Here is a 22,475-nt window from a genome sequence, read left to right as displayed (position 1 = left end):
ATCTGCTGTAAATAGACAGCGGTTCCGACACCTGGACTGCACTGTCAACTTGGATTCATGAGGAGAAAAAACTGGTATGCTGGAGCCTTTTGTCATTTTCAGGGTCTCTTAATACGGCACATCCTGTTTTTGGTTCATTTGGATGTCTTTGGACCATGCTGCATTTATATCAGTCGAACCACACTAGAGTTTGTCTGCACCTATTTGGTGCGCACCAAGGTTCAGATGGCAGCGTTCATGCTTATTCAAATGAACTGCACCATCAGAGCAATCGCACCAGAATTGGTTTGATTTAAATCAAACTTGAATCGTGTAAACACCCTAACAAAGTCCACCTTAAAATGCTGGACAAGTGTTCACTCGGTTTAAGAAAGACAAAACTACCATTTCTGAATTCCACTCAGAACTTGCATGAATTGCTACGACTTCCGTACCGTTTTCAAAAAACAAAACAAGTTACATAATTTCCAAAAGATCTTTTATTTGGCGCCTTATTTCTTAGATTTGAAGTACTCCTCAATGACGTCCTTGGCCTGGGACTCTTTGCCGTAGTCCTGCAGATGGAGACATGAATACATGAGATGCATGTTAAAACTTTAACACTCAGTTTTAAAACTGACCCGACTCAATTCTTACTGTAATTACAAAAGGAAACAAAATAAATCATCCAGTTATTCAGTAAATTTAGCTTGTTGCCCTTCTAGGGACCTCAAGAATCAAAACAGGATCAAGAGGCTGGTGTTCATGCGCTCAATCTAGCCAAGACATCAAAACCAAACACAGGGCATGGAGAGCCAGCATCTGGACTCGACCTGGCTCAAACAACCTAAATCTGAAGCCCAAATATTCTTTTAATAAACACTAATTGTAAAAATTGAGGCATTTCTTCTCCCACACATCAGGTTCTAGATTGAAGTAACGAAGTAAATTAAAAACAGACTCTGGGTGTGAACAGGACTACAGTCAGACACCCACCTTAATGACTACACAGCTGCAGCCCACCACCTTGCGGGGTTTGCCCTCTCTGTCGATCTTGCACAGACCAACCCACTCACCAAGCTTCTTATTGTCATCAACCTACAGGAGAGCACAGAGACGGTTATATTTTATGGCTCTACACCTTTAAGCAGTTCAAATCAGGCTTATGGGTCCCAAATAAAAAGTTCTTGGCAATATTCAAGAGAACACACTTTGCATTTAGGGTTTTCATAGAATTGAATGGCTAATAAAAAGGAACTACATCAACATTTTCTGAAGCAAACATGGGTGTTACCGGCCACAAGAATAGTCTTTAGCTAATTGCAGTGGCTATTAAGATGTCCTGGGTGGTCCAAATCAAGAGCCCACCACCAGATCTCCAGATATGGCTTGGTTACCACTATCAACACCTTTTTATCAACCAGGACAGGTTTTTTTTAAATCCTGGTCATGGAGAGCCAGAGCACTGCATATTTTGCATGTCCCTCTTATCTAAAACACCCAATCAGAATCAGGTGCATTAAATAAAGAAAATATACAAAATATTCAGTGCCGTGGGTCTCCTGGAGCAGGATTGAAAACCACTGGGCTGGGAAAAGAAAACCTGCAAGTCAAATTCCAGGCAATAGGTTACAGTTTAAATCCAATGGAAGATTACTTCTGCCACAGAATAAAAGGTAATTGCAAAGTCCCACAATTCTGACTTTCTTTGCAACTGCAAGTTTCTCACAATTCAGATTTCCCTTCTCAAATGAGTGATAACATCTTGCAATCAACTTCTTAGAACTACAAGTTTCTCACAATTTTAAATTTATATCTTGCAATACTGATTGAGAGTCTGAATTGTGAGAAATGAGATTGCAAAAAAAAAAAAGTCAAATTAATTTTTCTTTTTCTGTGGTGGAAATAACCTCACAGAATTCAGAGTTTCTCATAATTCTGAGTGTCGCAATGGAGTTTGATAAAGTTCAAACTGTATTGAGGCACAGTTTTACTCTGTGGTTGAAATAAAGCTTCCATAAATCCTGATAATGATGCATCTCATAGCTTCCTCACCTTGATAAGGTTGATCTGATGCTCGGCACAGAGAGCCTCCACCAGCTTGACATACATGGGCTCATCACAGTTTGCTGCCAGGACGCAAAGATGAGCCTGGCGCCTGTCAAACACAGAAAGAAAGATCATGAGCATTCAATCTCCTCCAACAGGTATGACCGATCACTTCAACAGCATCTCAGACAGAAATTGGGTAACGAATGGCAGTTATCCTCAGAGACTTCAGTAGAGGGAGCCAAATTATCATCGGAGACACAGCAGCATCTTACAGTATTAAAGAAGTCACTTCTTACTTGTCGAGGGCCTTGGCGGCCTCACGGATACCACGGGCCAGACCGTCGTGGATGAGTGCGGTCTTCAGCACTTCTGGCAGAGCGGTGTTGACATCCATCACACCTCCGGCAGCGATGCTGTCAGTTGTACAAGAGGATGTTATTGGGATGTAAAGAGTCAGGTGTGCACACACGCATGTAACAACCTGCGGCTTTTCAGACTGGATGTCTCACTCATGATTAGAGTGAAGGGGTATCCGACTAAAGATTCAAAGTTCATCACAGCCGAGGTAACCATAAGAAATCACTATCTAATGTAAAACTTAAACGCTATGAAGTTAATTTAGAGGTTAGAGAAATATTTAAGAGCCGTATGACTTTATTTTGTGGCACAGGAGTATAAATGTGTATATAGAGGTTTATAAATGCAGAAGAAAGTCCAATATGTTCTCTTTCTGGTACATTGAAGAGGAATCTATCAAGATATTCAGTGAATAATTTGAATTAAGCCAAACCTGGCACAAAAGTCATTAGGTTAGAACAAAGAGTCATTAGGTTTCTAAACATAAGAGTGAGTAAAAAGTTTAACCGCTAAATAAAGTCATTCAGTACACGTTCTCTATTAAAATTAAGTTATGCAGCGATTGCATACTGATGTGAGAACACAATCACTCACCCTTCCTCGGCCATTGTAGATTAGCGATGGATGAGAGGATAGATTTCTGAAATAAAGGCATAATATAATCGATATATTAGTATCCATTCCTTAGGATACATCTTAGAGTATTTTAAAGGCAGGATGTTGGATATTTAAAACTGATTCTCTCAGAGATTACAGAAATTCATCCTACCTTCCCTCTGACTGCGGTTAAAGAGGACGTCATAGCGCCGACAACATTGTTTTAAGCGCAAAAGACCCCGATGGTGTCCATTTCACTGCCTGCATGGATAGCCACGCGGAACATGTGGCTTTCGGTGTAGTTTACTTATTGTGTGTTATTGTTATTGTTTTTATTATTATTTAGAAAATATATTGCTCAACTACATTTTAACACTTCCGTCTTAAATTTCTGCTTAATCTACGGCGATGGCGCAAACACCTCACTCCCCCACAAGGTGGTGCTGTCTACTCCGTGTATAATTTTGTTCCTCAGCAGCGTTGCTAGATAGACAGTGCCGCCAGAAAGTATGTTGACATTCACACTTAAAAATTATAAATTAAAAAATTGTATAACAATAAACTTCGAACAAATGATACTAGAGTTTATCTTAAAATGTGAATTTTATGAGCCATATTTGCAACCAGCTTGTGTCAGGATGATTATCATATACATTTTGTTGTGCAAACTCGGTATAAAATGCCCCCATGCAAGTTTAGGCATGCCACACGTCTTGATGTGTGTGTGTGTGTGTTTGTGAGAGAGAGAGAGAGAGTCTGTGCTTATGGTAGGTGGGGCTGTCAGGTGAACTGTCAAAACTTGCTTTCCTGGTCCTTGAGTTGGCTGAGTTTACTTTGGTTTTAAAAGTTCAAACAGCTTACTGAAATACCAGAATACCAGTCTACTTCAGCAGCCACTTTTATTCTCAACAAAACTTATAGCACGTTTGAAGATGTCCATTACGGTGTATTACAGCAGCGTGAGTGGCTCTAGAGAGGTGTGTATCTCTTTATTTCTCTGGACGTGTCTGGCAGTTGATATTTGTTTTTTGCAACTACTGTATAAACTCATATTTTTAAGTGCACCTACTTTTTTGTGTTAACATGCTGGTCCTGGAGTGTCGGTGTCCTGCAGAGTTTAGCTCCAACCCTAATTAAACTCAACTGAATCAGCTAATTAAGGTCTTATTAGGCATACTAGAAACTTTCAGGCAGGTGTGTTGAGGCAAGTTGGAGCTAAACTCTGCAGGACACCGGCCCTCGAGGACCGAGTTTGGAGACCCCTGTGCTAGACAGTCATCTTATGTCAAATTAGATTAGTGAAGTTAACTCAACAGTACACTTTGTGTATATGTTTGTGTCTGCAGAAGGATAAAAACACATTTTAGAAGGCGAAAAACATTATTTCAACATAATTGAAGTAAATAACTAGTTGTTCTTGTCGCATGTTTTAAAAAAGGTCAATGTGCGTTGTCAGAGGTTCATTGATTTCCATCTCTGTTTCTTCAGGTAAAGCAACATCAGTCTGAGATTTTCCAGTTCCTGGATTCCAAAAAGATCAAGTACTTTGCTGTGGACATCGCAGGAAGCACTGACGTGAAGGAGGAGATGAGGAAGAAAGTGGGAAACCCCTCAGCGATGCCCCCTCAGGTCTTTAATGGAGACAAATACTGTGGGGTGAGTCTCATCTTATAGCCTAGTTTTTGATACTGGTCTGTAGATCAAGAGAGAAATAGTGCATCTATTTTACCTGCATCAAATCACCATCAAGTCAGGAACGGTCCGTTGATTTTATATTCCAAAAGAAACAAACAAAAAAAAAAAACGGTAGACTCGCTGACATTTAATTAATTACATTTAATTAGAATTATTTTACTTTACACACTAAACCGTGTTAAATCTATCAAATAATGTGACTTACGTTAATTATCCATGAGTTTTTCTGTTAATTATGAGTATTATGTCATGATTCACAAATGAAACGTTTCCTGAGAATAAGTCTTTTTGCAGTTATTAAGAAAAGCACATAAAGTTCAGACTATGACCTGTAATAAAGCATAAACAGAACATGGAAATCTTCTAAACGAACAATGTGTCAGTACGCTCCTTGGGTTTTGCAACAAGCGTGTTGAACCGCTGAGTCAGTCACTGAGAGGGTGTAAGTGTTTGTAGTGTATGTCAATGCTATTAATTTTGTTGTGCAAACAACACTTGAAACAAAAGAGTTCATATATAGGCACAGTAGACCTGTCAGGCTCGTTCAGTTTCTTCTAAATTAAAACACACCCTTTCAAACACTCCCATCAACTATAGATGTTTCCACTGCTTGGAATGCACCAGTGGTTTCTTGTGATAGTCTGCCACACATGCATTGTGTCTTGATGTACTTTACCAGTAATGCCTGAGTAAATGCTTTAAAATGATCACTTGAAGTGTTCAAATCTTATTCTTCCATACTCATATTTTTATTTGTAAAGACCATATAAAGCTGGTTATAATCTGTGTTTGTGTTCATAGGACTATCAGAAGTTTTTTGATGCAGTGGAGGATGGGAAACCAGAGGCGTTCTTCAAACTCTGAGCTACTATAGACACACTGCACTATTATATATGTTAAGAAGGTACATATTTTACATCATTAAATAAAAAAAAGATGTTCTGTCAAGCATATCTCTTCTACATTTTGTATCTACAAGTTTACAGTAGCTCTCATCACATTTGACCACTAGAGTGCAGTAATGTCTCAAATACCTAAAATTTCATCACTATTGATGCATTTAATCCACTTGATGCGTTTTTGAGCAGCGATTCCTCTTAAAAGTTCGAAACCCATGACAATAGATTAATAGTTTATTAATTATAGTTTACAGGTAGTGTTATATTAGACCTTCATTGCTATGACTTATCTTTAAAAATCATAATTGATGTCTATCTAAATTTGATTTCAGTTAAATTGTAATATTTTAATTAGTATTCACTATCATTAGTATTCACATTTAAATATCAAAAGCAAAATGTAGGTAGAATTATTTTTTACAATTCTGATTAACCCATTAAAAGGTCATGGCAACAAATGCAAACATTAAACTGGCAGAGATTCAGACGAACAATTTATTGAAAATAAACTATTTGATAGATTTAAATTAAACTGAAACAATGTGACTAAGTTCAGTATCCATGAGCTTTTCTCTTAATTATATCCCTAGTAGTCATAGAGACACTGATTGAACATGGAGTCAAATACTTGGACATTTTAATTTTATTTAATTCATTTTAATTTTGGAGAGACACGTTTTACCTGAACTTTAGCTTCTTAATGAGCTTATTTAGCTTCTTAATTAGCTTTGAAATTAACGTAACACACACACACACACACACACACATATTTATATACATATATATACATATATATATTATTTTTATTTTTTAAATTTTTTTACAAATTTAGTTTGAAGTCAAATAATAATTGGCAGACCTTCTAGGGGTCATGGACTCTCTAATTAAGAATTTTGTCCTGTATCAAAATGTTTGTTATTTGAACACTGTATCCATCCATTTTTAGTATTCAACTCATGGGAAGAAAACATCTGTATCTATTTATAGAGGAACATTTTCTCACACTCTCTACATCAGCCTCTTATGCTAGCTAATGCAAAACTGCCACTTGCAAAGACATGCTGGGATATCTGGACTGTTCCACTGGACTTTTTAAAAAGTTAGAGTATGTTGTACACGCACATTATACTGTATTTGGACAATTAATCCAGCACAGCACGCTTAAGCAAAACGGTTTATGATTTAAATATATATATTAAAAAAATAAAGACAAATCATTTGTTTTAATTATAGAATGCCACTTGGTTTGATATTTTGTTTTATATGCAATATTTGCCTAAATCAAGACTCTCTTGAGAAACACAAGAAACCACCATTAAAGAAGCTTTTGAATATACTTTATTAAAAATTTGATTTTTAAATTATTCATTTAGATAATGAGAGTAAACAACAGTAACTTCATACATACATCAATATAGAGAGGAATGATAAAATGTTACAGAATGTGTGACTATATGTGTGTGTGACATAAACATAATTGTGTCCTGAGAATGGTGTGTGTGTGTGCGTGTAAACATACATGTAGTGCTTATTCACGTGGAATCATTTAATGAAAGGGTGGGAGGAGCGAAGCAAGAAGCGCATATCATAATGAATAGTAAATGAAAATGCAGAGAAAGTAGGTTTGGGAGTGTGTCTGTTTTGTTTAAGGTGGTTTTGGGGGAGAATGGCAGTAGATTGTCAGAAGAAAATAGAAAGTAGACTGTGTAAATATAAAACATGTTCCACAAAACCGACACTTATCTCCCCAGCTTTGTATAATTCACTATATAAGCTACACAAATGGGTGAGCTGAAAGTTGAGGCATCACAGTGTGTTACATGCTACATGCTAACATACCCCTGAGAAGAAAAACACATTTTAACAGACAATTAAAGAGGAAAAGACGAGACCTCCTCAAACAAGATGAGTTCATCAGCATGTTTTCCAGCAGAAGGAACAAAAGGCTGTAGGAATGAGATATGAAATTCCACTAATAAAGCATAAGGTGTTCAAATACTGATTCAGGACCCGTTTTACACTCTGAAAAGCTTTGAAGAGCCATTATGTGTCGTGGAAACACTGATCTTAGATCAGCGCTGTTATGCTGAGATCTTAATTCAGGTCAGGATTCTATTTCCTGTTTTGAGGCTGTTTTGGTTTTTGGTCTGAACTTCTTTTTACAGCAAGGACAACATTATACCAAATTCTTCTGCTGTTTCCCTACATTACCTTTTGGCCGTCTGTCTGAGTTCCTTAACAAAGAACGACTTACAAGAGACTTGTACATGCAGCCTTGCATACTTATTATTCTCTTTGTGTAGATTAACAATGTAAGTCTTACGCACACAAACAAACAGGTATAAGTTCACTTGCTATCCCTGAATCAATTTAAAAAAAGCAGAATAGGCTTTTCATACAACACATGTAAAACAAATGAAACAAAACAGCAACGCATATAAATAATTAATTGGCCATAGAAAACCTATGTAATCACCCTGTGTGTGCGTGTGTTTGAATGAGAAGAAGTTTCTTAGGAAAAGCTGGGCTGGAGGGCAGCGTGTGTTTGGCAAAAGCATTGCTGGCAGTGAGGGCTTCAGACCAGGGGACGAGAGTTACTTCACAGGAAAAAGAGGCAAAACCACAGTGTTTCAGTCTAGAAATATCAATGACATGGTCTACGATTCAGAGTCCTGCAGAGAACAGAATTTAATTCAGTTAGATGTTAATCCTATTCTATAATCCATAATAATATCACATTAAACCAGTGTAGAGCCAGTAACAAAATATCACCAAAAAAAGCATCTTAATAATCAAACATCCACTATGAGAATTACATAATGTGTTTCATAGAATATATTTTGAATACGCTTTATTTTTCTTATTCCATTGGCAAATAGTGTTTTAAAGCAAAAATCTAACAAAATGAATGCATAAAAAACAAGAAAATAAATGGCCAATAGGAGAAATTTATAAATTCAAGATATATTTTCTGAAAACAGGTTTTATTATCTAATATAAGTTTGCTTCTGAAATAAAATTGTTTTAAGAAAATTTTTTCCTTTTTTATTAAAAGACAAGCAGGAGTGTGTTTGTACCTTTACAGGGGGCAAACGGAGGAATGAGAACACTGTGTTCATCTCTTTAGACTGGAAGAAATCTTCATAATCCTGCAAAATGATAAAATGATAATGACTGAGGAGAGTCTTTTAGCAGCTGTAACTCAGTGTTTTTGTGCTGTTTGTCTTGGATATTGGATATAATAATGACATTTTTATCTGCCATAAATATCAAATTAAACAAGAGAACCTGCTGATTCAAATTAAATAAATTATGCCATTTAACATAACAATTAACAAAATCTCAAATCAAATTAGAAGCCAGAAATGAATATATATATAATAATATTTATATTATACGAATATATATATATATATTCATATTAAACAAAAGCACCTTGGTAATACATTCTTTTACAAATACACATGGATAGTTCAAATGTGTCTTGCCCTCCAATAGTGTCGAACAGTAAATCACTGTGACATGTTAAGGAAGCAGATCTGCTGTTCTGATTGGCTACGAGAGATGTTGGGGGTAGGGTCTAAGAGTAATCAGGATTATTGTGAGATTAGATCGGTTGGGCACTCAGCAAAATCCAGCCACTTCCATGAGTCATTCACAAAATATACAAACCTTACCATAACTCAAGTGTTAAGTGATTAATCATTTCTAAATTAAGATTCAAACTCATAAATGTCTTTGTGATTCTTCAGCCATTTATGGCAAGAGAGTCACAGTGGCATATTACACTACAACTCTAATTTAAAAAAGAAGTGTGTGTGTAGGTGTGAGTGTGAGTAATAGGGTTTGTTTTGCCTGCAAAATCTCTTTTTTGAAACTTTAAGATGTGTTTTTGGAAGAATCAGAGGCATGAAAATGCCTTCACCCTTTTCACTACCTTATATAGGACATCTCATGCTTTAATGTGATTGGATATATAGACAAAACATAATAAATACCACACTAGAATATAGGCTGGAAAAGAGAATGGTGCCACACAGCTTACACCATGGATCTTTGTTTACATATATTGATTTTTAATAAACATCCTCTCAAACCAACCCAATGTGGACTCATTGGCCAGACAGAGAGCTTTTAGCTTACCATTGATTTAAGTGTCTGAGAGAAACAGAGTATTACTTCAGCAAAATCCCTCAGACATCTTACAGGTCTGTGGTATATTGATGAAGATATAACCAATGTGCGAGTATCTAACTATAAATTCGCTTCTGGTAGAAGATTATTGGTTAATCTTTGAACAAGTTAAGTGAGCATGTTTGAATAGGAGAGGGTACATCACCAGTCCAGTGTTTGATGTAGCAAGCATATGAATTAGTTTCTAATTAAAAGAATTGATGACTCACGCCGCAGTACTCGTCTCCATTGAAGATCTGAGGGGGGAGAGGATTGCCCTTTTCAGGTCGTTTCTCCTCAGGAATGTTCCGGTACATCCAGAGCCTCTGATCCTCCAGCATGGTGATGTCAACCTCCTCGAAGCTGATCCGGTTGGCCTCCAGAAAGCCCACGATGGCCTGCTGACGTTTCTTCACCTGAGGAATCACACAATGAATGATCTGTTTTATTAAGGTTATTAAAGTTTACTCTCAAATGTGAATATGAGCATTTATGAGTGTATGTGTTTGTGTGTGTATGTTTCATTGTGCTTATGAGTGTCCATTTGTGTGGTCAAAAAGGTTATTTAACATCTGTTCTTGTTCTGGCGTCCTGTGTTTCTAAATCCTTCCATATATTAACATTAAATAAACATTTGACTTTTTTTACTTTTTACACATCTTACCCACCTGTCTGTCACCCTCTGCACTCAGCTCTCCGTTGTACTGTTTGAAAACTCAATAGTTCCATTCCAGTGCAACAATGCCAAGCGAAGTAGACTTTCCAAAGCATAAACATGTCTTTCTTTAAATTCCCAGCACTTGTAGTTAATGAATGCATTAAGAAGTGGCACACAGAATGAAAACACTTCTAAAAGGATAACATTCCTTTTATAAACACCTTCCTAAAAAAACAAAACACAGTAGACTTAATTGATGCTTCAGTTTTAACTATAAAAGTGGAACACATTTTCACATTTTAACTAGAAAAATCAGGTCTGAACAATGTAGCCTATAAAAAGCTAAGAAAATGAGGGTTAATTCTGTCATAATTTACAATTGTTTCAAAACCTTTCATTACATGAAAATATAATATTCTTTAAAAATAAAAAAAATCACCTTTTGTGTTTCACGGAAGAAAGAATACAGATTTGGAACATCATGAGGTTAAGTAACAGGGTTTTCATGAACTAAAACCATAAAAAAATTCATTACTTGAAATAAAAGAAACGTTAACCTAAATAAAATACAATATAAAAAACTACTTAGACATATTAAAAAACTAATAAAAATGAAAAATTAATTAATTAATTACATTTAAAATAAAACAGAAACTCTGAATGATTTGTCTACAGTATATCAATAAAACATTGTGTCGATGACAGAATGTTCATTTATGGTTGAACTATCCCTTTAAGATAAAAATGTGTGCGTACAACCTTAAATCTTTAAACTATTAAACACCACACACACATAAACACACACTTAATCTGATGGATTAGCTATATGTATACCTTTAGCTGATGATATGCATGCATTATGCCTCAACAGGCTCCAGGACTGACACTTCTTCAGTCTGGCTAACTACAATGAGGCCTGGTGTCAACAGCTGTTTGAGAGGGTGTGACTTACAAAAACACACACACCTACACACCCTAGTTTGGCAGTACTACAGTGTGTTGTCCAGAGAGAGTGTTTTTGGACATATCCACATTGTGGAGGAGGACAGATGGAGTACAAAAAGTCCCCTGCCTTACCTCACCTCGCCTTGCCGATCTTTGTCTCTCTCTCTCTGCTGACTTTGCAGAGCGAGTTGCTGGGCGGCCACTGCATGCAGAGCTGTTCAGATGAATTCTGTCACTAAACACACACACATACACACACTTGTGCACATAGAAAGCACAACTGAATAAAGATTCATACTCAGTGATGCACTGATGAGTGAATCACATATCTCTCACATACATAGGCCTATATATGTGCATGTTTGACTGCAAGAAAGAGAGTCAGATACTTTGTAAAGGTAGAGCAGCTCTCCATTAAACACTAAGCTCTGTCTGTGCTTTTTAAAAGCTCTATAAAATTCCTGCCCTGATAAACAGAGAGCAGGACAATAGCAGCTCTAGCCTTGTGTCGAACCCGAGCGGCCACACAATGCAGCTATTGTTTTATTCTCAAAACAAAATACTGAATACATAGACATTCTCTGTCTATATGATTCGTTTCAAGAACTCCTCTTCTCTTTGTCTGCAATAACCTGTTAGATAAGATTTCTCTAAATACTGTCTATCATTAAGTTACATCATTCCACCAGTAGGTGGCGAAAAGTGACTGTCTTTTTGAGTGTCTCGTTTCTTCATTCAACCGATTCGTTCAATGACGCTGATTCGTTCAGAAAGGAAACAAGTAAGCTGTCTTTATGATTGAGTCATTGAATCATTCGTTCAACCGATTCGTTCAAAAACGCGGATTATTTTCTGCATTATGGAATGAACTAGCAAGCAGGGGTGCATTTCCCAAAAGCAACTATGGTCGCAAGTTTTCTTGAATTGTTGTATAAAAGCAATATCATAATTCTGCTGTTTTTCCTAATTCCGTGCTGCCTCGTGACTACGGCAGATTCAAAGCCATATTCGGACAGCACTTTTGTTTGATTGATTTTCATTTTTCAAACACACACACACACACACAAAATGCTTACAATTTAAATTATTATTCAAACGTATTTAGCAAAAGTGTCCAATCAGTGTTATTTTAGTATTAGTATATGCCATTACAGTATTCATTAATGTTTTGATATAGTTTTATTATTATTATTATTAATTTTCAGTTTTCTTTTCATTTTAATTGAAGTTTTAGAAATTTGTTATGTGCTTTTGTCATGTTTATTAGTTTTTTCTATTTCTATTTAGCTTTAATTTTAGTTTTAGTAGTAATTTTAGTAGGCTATTAATACACTGATCTATAATAGAGAATAGTCATTATATAGATCAGTGACTTAAGCCAGTGGCTTCTACTTCAACTTATTTATTGTTAGTTTCCAAGGCAACATTACTAATGGTTAATTTTTTTTCAGTTTTAATTTTAATCTAATATTTATATTTTATTGTATTTCAGCTTCATCACATTTACCAAAACAATAAAAAAAAACTGGTGTCCAGTAACAGGACAGTTTACAACTGAATAAAGATTCATACTCAGTGATGCACTGATGAGTGAATCACATATCTCTCACATACATAGGCCTATATATGTGCATGTTTGACTGCAAGAAATAGAGTCAGATACTTTGTAAAGGTAGAGCAGCTCTCCATTAAACACTAAGCTCTGTCTGTGCTTTTTAAAAGCTCTATAAAATTCCTGCCCTGATAAACAGAGAGCAGGACAATAGCAGCTCTAGCCTTGTGTCGAACCCGAGCGGCCACACAATGCAGCTATTGTTTTATTCTCAAAACAAAATACTGAATACATAGACATTCTCTGTCTATATGATTCGTTTCAAGAACTCCTCTTCTCTTTGTCTGCAATAACCTGTTAGATAAGATTTCTCTAAATACTGTCTATCATTAAGTTACATCATTCCACCAGTAGGTGGCGAAAAGTGACTGTCTTTTTGAGTGTCTCGTTTCTTCATTCAACCGATTCGTTCAATGACGCTGATTCGTTCAGAAAGGAAACAAGTAAGCTGTCTTTATGATCGAGTCATTGAATCATTCGTTCAACCGATTCGTTCAAAAACGCGGATTATTTTCTGCATTATGGAATGAACTAGCAAGCAGGGGTGCGTTTCCCAAAAGCAACTATGGTCGCAAGTTTTCTTGAATTGTTGTATAAAAGCAATATCATAATTCTGCTGTTTTTCCTAATTCCGTGCTGCCTCGTGACTACGGCAGATTCAAAGCCATATTCGGACAGCACTTTTGTTTGATTGATTTTCATTTTTCAAACACACACACACACACACAAAATGCTTACAATTTAAATTATTATTCAAACGTATTTAGCAAAAGTGTCCAATCAGTGTTATTTTAGTATTAGTATATGCCATTACAGTATTCATGAATGTTTTGATATAGTTTTATTATTATTATTATTAATTTTCAGTTTTCTTTTCATTTTAATTGAAGTTTTAGAAATTTGTTATGTGCTTTTGTCATGTTTATTAGTTTTTTCTATTTCTATTTAGCTTTAATTTTAGTTTTAGTAGTAATTTTAGTAGGCTATTAATACACTGATCTATAATAGAGAATAGTCATTATATAGATCAGTGACTTAAGCCAGTGGCTTCTACTTCAACTTATTTATTGTTAGTTTCCAAGGCAACATTACTAATGGTTAATTTTTTTTCAGTTTTAATTTTAATCTAATATTTATATTTTATTGTATTTCAGCTTCATCACATTTACCAAAACAATAAAAAAAACTGGTGTCCAGTAACAGGACAGGGGTAAAACCGTATTTGGTTTGTCATGTGATCACGAGCCGACCTGCTCCATTCAAATTACTTATATTAGGCTACTGATATGACTTGGATCTGAATGTACATCATTTTAAACATTAAGTACATAGAATTTTTGCATGTGTAAAACTTTTAAAATTTTAGTAAAAAAGACGAAGTGCACTTTAAAAGAAAGACAAATCCCATGAGTGTGTGTCATCCTGTTCTGAATCAATGCGTTGAATGCACTCTTACCGCTCAGACTTTCTTAGCACACTCAATTACTGGGCCTATATCACTGTAGAACCTGTCTCTCCACTAAGCTCAGCTGACTGAAAATCACTCAGTGAGTGCTCTCATTCACAGTCCTTCGCATGCATGTGTAAAGTGCAATGGTTGGAGGTGGATGAGTGTAACAAGTGGAAAAGGTTAGTCAGGGTATGACCTTTATAATCCCCCTCGGCCAAAGCTTAGGAGAGCTAATGTGAATCAGAGTGTTTATGTAGCTGTATAAGTAAAAATATTAACCCTCACTTATATGATCCTAAAATCTTTAAGTACAGTCTTTAACTACAGATTGGTTCCATCAGCCATCACTTGCTTCACATCAACATGACAAAACAAATTATATAACAAACACATGCAAACTGAGTGAACACACACACAGTAAGTCTCTCCACCCATTACGTTCCAGTTATTGACTGAAACATTACATTTTTCCTTTCTGTATTGATCATCTTGTTTGCCATGCATAGAAGAATGTGAGCATAAAAGAGATGTGTGTCTATATGAGAGCAGTGTGTGCTGAGATCATGGAGACTTAAAAATAGCTCTTTTTGGGTAAACAATCCGGGTCTTGTAGAAATAAGGAGATACCGGAAATCGGAGCATAACTCATTTAGGCTATTACCTCATTCTGGTACTAGGTTACAGTGCTGAACTGTACTTGCCTCTCTATCTGCTAACATCCAAAAACACATGCTTCATCTCCATATCAAAGGTGTCAAATACACAGTGAGTCACTATACAAACATCATCTGATAACCATCAAACACCAAATGAATGACATTACAGGAAAATATGAATAGTCGCCCCTCCTTCCTCCCAATCCGAGCTCCTAGACTGTGATCTCCTCTTTTAAAGAACTAAAAATCAATGTCACTGGACCAGCCTGCTAAAAGGCTGAAATATAATCCCAGCTCTGAATGAATCAAGACATTTCTTGTGCTTTCCCTGCAGGCTGTGTAACAGAGTGATTAAAACCGAGCTGATCTGCACGCCAGTGATTGTGGCATTGGAGTTGGCAGTGGGTTGGCTTTTTCTGTAAACATGCACTTTGTCCAACCTTTAAGCTTTATGGCTGTTTGCAGTGCGCCGAGGTGGACAACAGCTTTGGATTATCTCAAATACAGCATAAACCACATCTAATAACCACTGAAAAGCATTTGATAGAAATCATTGCTGAATATATAGATCTGAACTGAGTTTGGCAGTGGTTATGTAATACATTTTAGAGTCACAATAAGTCATATCTATCCAGAACATTCTGCACTGTGTGGCTTGAAAACAGCCCCAGCTTTAGGTGTGCACTTGGCACCAAAATGTAATGTAAATGTAAAATACCAAAATGTACCACAGTTATACCCTGATGGTACCACACAAAATGTACCACAGTTATACCATGGTAATACCGTGTGCTTTTTTATTTAAACATTTTTTTATTCACAATTATTCTTGGAGTGCCATGTAAATACCATGAACATGGACAATCAGATCCATGGTTTATGTTAAAAGTACCATATATTGCCATTTGATTCAATCCCTGTACCATGGTATCGCATGCAAGAGAGGGTGGGTTTTCCAGGATGGGTTAAGTTCATTAAGTGGCCCGGGCCTACTTGAAAATAAACGCCAAAAATGTATTCTTACTGACATATTCATATATAACTCAATGCACACAAAAACCTTACTGAGTGCCATAAATGTATCAAGTGAAGTGATTCATATAAATCTATAATCTAAGACATTCTTACATTATCTACGTAATGTGATATTTAAATAACTATTATATAGAATAGATTATAAAATTACAGAGCACAGAATAAAAATTAGCGTGTCGTTTGATGTCATTTCTGGTAGTCTCCAGTTTTACAACACGCAACTCTGAAATGCGCGGTGTAAACATGTTACTCACCGCGACAGACCCGGACGAGGAGGCGATATACACTCTGATGACCATCCTAATCCTCACTTGCCCTCTCGCGGAAGAATGAAGGCTGGGAAATGTTGCGCTCTCCCTTTCTATAGACTTCTTTGGACCTGCGGTGACGTCACTGTCAACCTTTGAAATTAAAGTGAGTGCGCGCGCCCGGTGATCTATAATAAAGCCGCTCGCCCTCCATCAGTGCGCTTCACTCGGGCGCTTATCCTCTGGCTCCAGATCAAGACGTGAATCATGGGAAATGTAGTTTACATATCCTACAAAAAACTAAGGCTGTCCTTGTGTTATTATTTATCCGATTATCATATGTAAAATACCTGAAAAGCTATGTAAATCCTCCTCTCAAGCATTAGCCTACTGAGTTAGGATGTTGCTGCGAAGTCACTATGTTATTATAATGGTATGATTAGACAAATGACTAAATATAAGGAAATATAGGGAAACATTGTTGCTATTATGCGTTTGTGTAGGCTACATAGGCTATCAAAAGGTTTTGCTTAGACATCAATATTGTGACCCACAGTATTGTACAAAAGCAAAGCAAAATGTCCTTCCTTGCATGTTCTTAAAACATTGAAACTTATAAATATTACCAAGAACGATAGGACCACCAGCATGCAAAATTATTGACATGACACTGGATTACTGATACTAAATGTCACTGCATTTTATTTTATATTTTATTTAGATATTATTGTTTTGTCATTTGCATTTAGAATTGTTTGCACATGCCTAAATATTTATGTATATAATATACAATTATTTTAAATCAACGGGACACTTGGATGTGACTTTATTTTGCTAAGTGTCAGTTTCATATTTTTTTATATTTTATTCAATATTATATTTAGATATTATTTATATTAGATAGTATTTATTTGGTCATTTACATGTTCGTTCTTACTATGAAGACATAAAATATTTAAATCTAAATTATTATAAATCAATGGGACACAAGTTTTATTATTTTGATTTTATTTAGATATTTATGCTATGTAAATCCTCCTCTCAAGCATTAGCCTACTGAGTTAGGATGTTGCTGCGAAGTCACTATGTTATTATAATGGTATGATTAGACAAATGACTAAATATAAGGAAATATAGGGAAACATTGTTGCTATTATGCGTTTGTGTAGGCTACATAGGCTATCAAAAGGTTTTGCTTAGACATCAATATTGTGACCCACAGTATTGTACAAAAGCAAAGCAAAATGTCCTTCCTTGCATGTTCTTAAAACATTGAAACTTATAAATATTACCAAGAACGATAGGACCACCAGCATGCAAAATTATTGACATGACACTGGATTACTGATACTAAATGTCACTGCATTTTATTTTATATTTTATTTAGATATTATTGTTTTGTCATTTGCATTTAGAATTGTTTGCACATGCCTAAATATTTATGTATATAATATAAAATTATTTTAAATCAACGGGACACTTGGATGTGACTTTATTTTGCTAAGTGTCAGTTTCATATTTTTTTATATTTTATTCAATATTATATTTAGATATTATTTATATTAGATAGTATTTATTTGGTCATTTACATGTTCGTTCTTACTATGAAGACATAAAATATTTAAATCTAAATTATTATAAATCAATGGGACACAAGTTTTATTATTTTGATTTTATTTAGATATTTATTTTTATCATTTTCATTTAGCATTGTTTCTGCTGGAAACTTATATTTTAACTATAATAATTTTTTTCATCATTTACTGCATATTTTATCTATCATGTGAGAGTTATCACTAAGTGCTATCATAGTAATACCAATCTGATTCGAAACTCCCTTTTTATATATATCTTTCTGACGGGATTTTGCTCCTATTTATAGTATTACCGACGTCTGACGCCTGTCTGTCAGTGTAATATCCATAGATATGTATAGGCTCCATTTCTATGGTAATATCAGCCGTGCTCAACAAGTGGTGACGGACAGGGGCGCGCACGTTGCCATGGCGAAGCGTCCCTATGACACCAGTAGCAGAAGGCGAGGCGTGGGTTCAGAGATTTCACGAACTCCTTCAGTAAAGCACATTTTCCTTTTCAAAAGCTACAATCTCCGCCAGACGACGCTTGATTAAAGGACAGACGACCAAACAACCGCATTCGCCCTCTCTTTAACGTATCGGATAACGTTTTGCTAATCGTTTGGCGTCGTCTCTACGGAGGAGAGTGTTGTGTGTTGTCCTAGTTGCACGATATAATCCCAGCTATCTCGTCATGTAGCTGGCTAGCGAGTTTGCGAGCCGTTAATCGAGCCACATTATGAAGAAACTGACTATATAGATATGGATACTTAGAAGGGCAAGAAACTGGTAAGTAACGTTACTTTTAAAAATGATTTCACGCGCGTTGTTGCAGTGTAACTTACGTTCAGCGTTTGCTATTGTTTTTGTCACTCGGAAAACACAAAGTACGAACAACCAGTAGTAAACAAGAAACACTAGCAGCTTCTTAATTGAAGCAAAGATACACACACACACACACACACACACGTATTAAGATGTAGCCTTAAATTGTTTTTTTGAAAGAAGACACGTTGACGCTTTTTTATTGTTTAAGGACACCTGTAGTTGGACTTGTTATATTGTTAAATGACTTATATTTCTGCCTTCGAAAATCTCTTTTGTTATGATATTTGGCAACAGTAACTATAATGTCTCCATTATTGTATGTTTATCACAATATTATGTTATATATTTCTGAATATAGCCTATATATTTTTATATAATGACTTTAGGCTCCTATTTACTCAGCTTTGAGTCAGTTTTATAGGAATATCAACCAAACTGACATTTGTTGTTGTTATGGTTACTAATTCCATTCAAACTGGCCTGACAAGTGCAGATGGTTTCAGTGCTTGATGCCAGTGTGTCATAGATGTCCAAAACACTGTGTAATTGGCTCCTCGTTGGCAATTTAAAAAAGTTTTGTCATTAGACTAAATGAAAGAATGTGTAAAAACACTCTTAAGTAACGCTATTGTATTAGTTTTACATTTGCATAGAATTCCTTACCTAAAGCCAAGACAGGTCCTTGGCAGAAAAAAAAGAATTTCAATTACTAATTAATTCTGATCTAATTGATAAGGATTTGTTTATTATTATTATTAGTAGTAGTAGTAGTAGTAGTATTTTAGGCTGCAGGTAGCAAATAGTGCTGATATTTATTTGATTAAGGCCTTATAAAACTCAAGATTTCCTTTATGCAGATATTTTGATATCAACTTTAAATATTTGATACTAGCTTCAAAGAATTTTTCTTTTTGCAAAAATTAAGATGTACTGGGACCTCTTAATGGGTGTCATAACCATTTTATCAAAAAAAAAAAAGAGGGAGGTGAAAGGTGAGGCAGTAATTGAATGTGTTTAGTATGCCATTAGGCTCAATCTCCATCGTGATGGTGTCCAGAAGGATATCAGGATTCTGCAGGTTTGGGGACAGAAAGAGGAGGACTTGGCAGTAGCCTTACAAAAGGGTCATAAATCTTGCTTATTTTATGATGACACAACAGATCTGCTGTAGCTCATTTTTGTCTTTTATCCAGCTCAATTGGTTCGTTGTTCTTAGTGACACTTGGTTATTTCTTATTCATACTCAACTTAAGATCTTCATCAACTATTACACTTCACAAACACAATAAATGCCGTAATTTGATAAGAAAGTGTCTGGTTAGAACATAATGCAATAATACATAATACAAGTTTAATTTGCACAAACAAAGCTATTTATCTAAATGCCTTAGTGTTCAAGATTTGCTCAGTTATGCCTAAATAAGAGTAATGTTTTTAATTTTTTGACTGAATACATGATATGTGTTAGTGGCTAGACTGTATCCCCAGCCACATTACTAGATGAGAATTAATAACACGCTGCTGTTGTTAATGAGCAACAAACATGATAGTGACTTGATGCAGTCTTGATGAAGCCTCTCAGACATCTTGAGTGTTTAGTGTCTGGTTTTATGTCACGATTCGCTGAAGGCTCACACACAATCTAATTTGCAAACATACCGTGCCATAGCAATCATGCCTTTTCTGATTTGTGTGTTTGGATGTGTGTGTGCGCTGCTTATTAATTGTGAGTGAAGCATATATTCAGTCCAGTCTCAATCTGATCTGTCTCGATCATTTTGAACTGAATTGCAGGGAGGCATGGACTTGCATGAGGATAATCGTGAATCAGAGCACAGCCGATTGTCTCACCGTAGTGATGGGAAGATCTCAGAATCTCCTTTTCAATCTGAGAAACAGGAGAAATACAAGAAAAACATCAAGAGCTCGGCTGGGGATCATGTGCGAACCAGAACGCGAGAGCCGGCCGGAGACCCAGACCGTGATCGGTGTTCGGATGGAGAGCGTAGCAGTGCCTCATTCTACTCGGATGATTATGAAAATGTCTTGCACTCGGATCGGTCTCTCTCGCCGTCAGCCTCTCCGTCTCCACAAAGAAGAGGGAGGTCTAGGAGAGTGTCCAGCAGCCCCTTGCATCGAGCAGGTATGCACACACATGTTGCAGGCAAACACACAAGTCTGAAATCACATTGAAAATCTAGGAAGAAAAATCTAATTCAAACCTATAGATTAACAGGACTTTTTAGGATTTTGAAAAAATAAAAACAAAGAAACTTTGATGTAAAACAAAGAAGAAATATTTACGATTCTGCATTGTATCTAGGTCACTAATTGAATAAGTACATTTGTAACGCTGATCATGTGAACTCCTTAACATGATCATAACATGATCATTACAATTTGCACAAACCTGTGGAGTTCATATAACTTGAGCTCTTTGTAAAATCTTGTTTGCTTTTCCTTTTCACTCATCATCATAATAGAACAAATTCATCAGAAATTAAGAAGGTCAAATCATTTGTGTACACCTTCTGAAGCACATGAAATTAGTCAGATGTCTCCTCTTGTCCACCAATTACAGGTATAATGTAATTAACATGATGATCAAGGCCATCAGCAACTGAATTCTGTAGTGATTGTGCATAGCCAGTTTTTTTTGTTTGTGGCCAATCATGTTTCTTGAGACACTTTGATTGCTGTTCAACCCAGGATCTGAGTGATAGGCAGCAATGTGATTTTCTCACTCAAAAGATACTCAGTTGTGCAGTCATATTAATGAGACCTTTGTGGATAAATCTCTCAAAACCTGTCAAGGACATGACCAGGTGCCTGTACCATGATGGTAGTTGAACAAATTCAGAGTTACAGGATTAGTTTCGAGTTGACAAAACCTAACCACTCCAATCTGGCTTTTTTGGTACCATGATGCTGATCATCAACTTTCTTTGTCAACTCAGGCTTTGATCCTGGGTTTGTGGAGCACATGCAGATGAATGTGTGACATCAGTGGCGAACAGCCAATCACATGCCTTGCAACACAGAGCAAGTGTGATTCACTTCTCACTAGAGAGGCAGCAAGATCCAAAACTCTTTTGCTAAGGGTTAAGAGATTGAAGATTATGAGGAATTTAAACGCATTTACACTGAAGAAAGTACTTGTCCATGAAAGAGGAAAAATAAAAGAAATGATCTTGCTCTATCAGTGCAGTCAAAAATGACACATGTGAAGTTTAGATAGTTAATAATATACAGCGATAGAGACTTGAACATGTCACATTTAGTCATTTTTAAAGCGTTATCTATTGATTCTACAGCTTATTTATATAACATATGATCTGTATATATTAATATTAAGTTAAAATGAATGCTCTATAATAATTGTTCAACTAAAATTGCTTGTGTAATGAATTAATAATAAAATAAATCATATAATAATTATATAAATCATATATAATCATATAAAATAATTGTAAGTAATTATCATTAAAGCCAGACAAATTTGTAAAAAAAAAATGTTTAACTATGTAGTTACCATTAAAGGGGTCCTATTATGCGTTTTCACTTTTTCAACTTTAGTTAGTCTGTAATGTTGCTGTTTGAGCATAAAAAAGATCTGCAAAGTTACAAAGCTCAAAGTCCAATTCAAAAGGAGATATTTTATTTAACAGAAATCACTTTTCAAAAACTACAACGAACAACTCGTTTGGACTACAA

General features: G+C 35.7%; 4 protein-coding genes across 4 annotated transcripts in view; 2 read left to right on the top strand and 2 right to left on the bottom strand.

Annotated features, from left to right (window-relative positions):
* Positions 1-461: 461 nt before the first annotated feature.
* Positions 462-3,204, bottom strand: LOC107756390 (40S ribosomal protein S12). The gene is made up of 6 exons (XM_016573465.1): positions 3,158-3,204; positions 2,983-3,028; positions 2,328-2,444; positions 2,035-2,137; positions 976-1,077; positions 462-554 (listed from the first exon to the last, which is right to left on the bottom strand). The coding sequence occupies exons 2-6, from the start codon at positions 2,994-2,996 to the stop codon at positions 492-494; spliced, it is 399 nt and encodes a 132-aa protein (XP_016428951.1). The 5' UTR covers positions 2,997-3,028; positions 3,158-3,204; the 3' UTR covers positions 462-491.
* A 508-nt stretch (positions 3,205-3,712) lies between these two features.
* Positions 3,713-5,628, top strand: LOC107756391 (SH3 domain-binding glutamic acid-rich-like protein 3). The gene is made up of 3 exons (XM_016573466.1): positions 3,713-3,962; positions 4,474-4,641; positions 5,482-5,628. The coding sequence occupies exons 1-3, from the start codon at positions 3,918-3,920 to the stop codon at positions 5,542-5,544; spliced, it is 276 nt and encodes a 91-aa protein (XP_016428952.1). The 5' UTR covers positions 3,713-3,917; the 3' UTR covers positions 5,545-5,628.
* A 1,687-nt stretch (positions 5,629-7,315) lies between these two features.
* On the bottom strand, positions 7,316-16,487 carry LOC107756389 (SH3 domain-binding glutamic acid-rich-like protein 2). The gene is made up of 4 exons (XM_016573464.1): positions 16,363-16,487; positions 9,983-10,168; positions 8,657-8,728; positions 7,316-8,251 (listed from the first exon to the last, which is right to left on the bottom strand). Exons 1-4 carry the CDS (start codon positions 16,405-16,407, stop codon positions 8,237-8,239), a joined length of 318 nt encoding a protein of 105 aa, XP_016428950.1. The 5' UTR covers positions 16,408-16,487; the 3' UTR covers positions 7,316-8,236.
* Positions 16,488-18,342: 1,855 nt separating this feature from the next.
* The window catches only part of LOC107756387 (lebercilin-like), a 13,412-nt gene continuing 9,279 nt past the window's right edge, over positions 18,343-22,475 (top strand). Inside the window, exons 1-2 of the mRNA XM_016573448.1 lie at positions 18,343-18,725; positions 20,557-20,904. Of these exons, the coding sequence (XP_016428934.1) occupies positions 20,562-20,904 (343 nt within the window). The 5' untranslated portion in view covers positions 18,343-18,725; positions 20,557-20,561. The remainder of the gene's footprint in view (positions 18,726-20,556; positions 20,905-22,475) is intronic.

Source organism: Sinocyclocheilus rhinocerous, unplaced genomic scaffold (assembly GCF_001515625.1).
Source record: "Sinocyclocheilus rhinocerous isolate Xijiao unplaced genomic scaffold, SAMN03320098_v1.1 scaffold712, whole genome shotgun sequence".
In the NCBI taxonomy this organism is placed as follows: Eukaryota; Metazoa; Chordata; class Actinopteri; order Cypriniformes; family Cyprinidae; genus Sinocyclocheilus; species Sinocyclocheilus rhinocerous.
Note: the sequence above shows the minus strand (reverse complement) of the source record. Positions and strands in the feature narration are given on the sequence as shown.

Bases quoted from the DNA above. Each gene is read 5' to 3' on its own strand.
- LOC107756391 (XM_016573466.1), top strand. From the start codon at position 3,918: ATGTCCATTACGGTGTATTACAGCAGCGTGAGTGGCTCTAGAGAG. The intron at 3,963-4,473 runs GTGTGTATCTCT...CTGTTTCTTCAG, and splicing joins GCGTGAGTGGCTCTAGAGAG to GTAAAGCAACATCAGTCTGA. The intron at 4,642-5,481 runs GTGAGTCTCATC...TTGTGTTCATAG, and splicing joins ATGGAGACAAATACTGTGGG to GACTATCAGAAGTTTTTTGA.
- LOC107756390 (XM_016573465.1), bottom strand. The intron at 2,138-2,327 runs GTAAGAAGTGAC...TGTGTTTGACAG, and splicing joins GCCGCCAAGGCCCTCGACAA to GCGCCAGGCTCATCTTTGCG. The intron at 1,078-2,034 runs GTGAGGAAGCTA...GCTCTCCTGTAG, and splicing joins ATCAGATCAACCTTATCAAG to GTTGATGACAATAAGAAGCT.
- LOC107756389 (XM_016573464.1), bottom strand. From the start codon at position 16,407: ATGGTCATCAGAGTGTATATCGCCTCCTCGTCCGGGTCTGTCGCG. The intron at 10,169-16,362 runs GTGAGTAACATG...GTGATTCCTCAG, and splicing joins CCTCGTCCGGGTCTGTCGCG to GTGAAGAAACGTCAGCAGGC. The intron at 8,729-9,982 runs GTGAGTCATCAA...ATCATTTTGCAG, and splicing joins ATGGAGACGAGTACTGCGGC to GATTATGAAGATTTCTTCCA.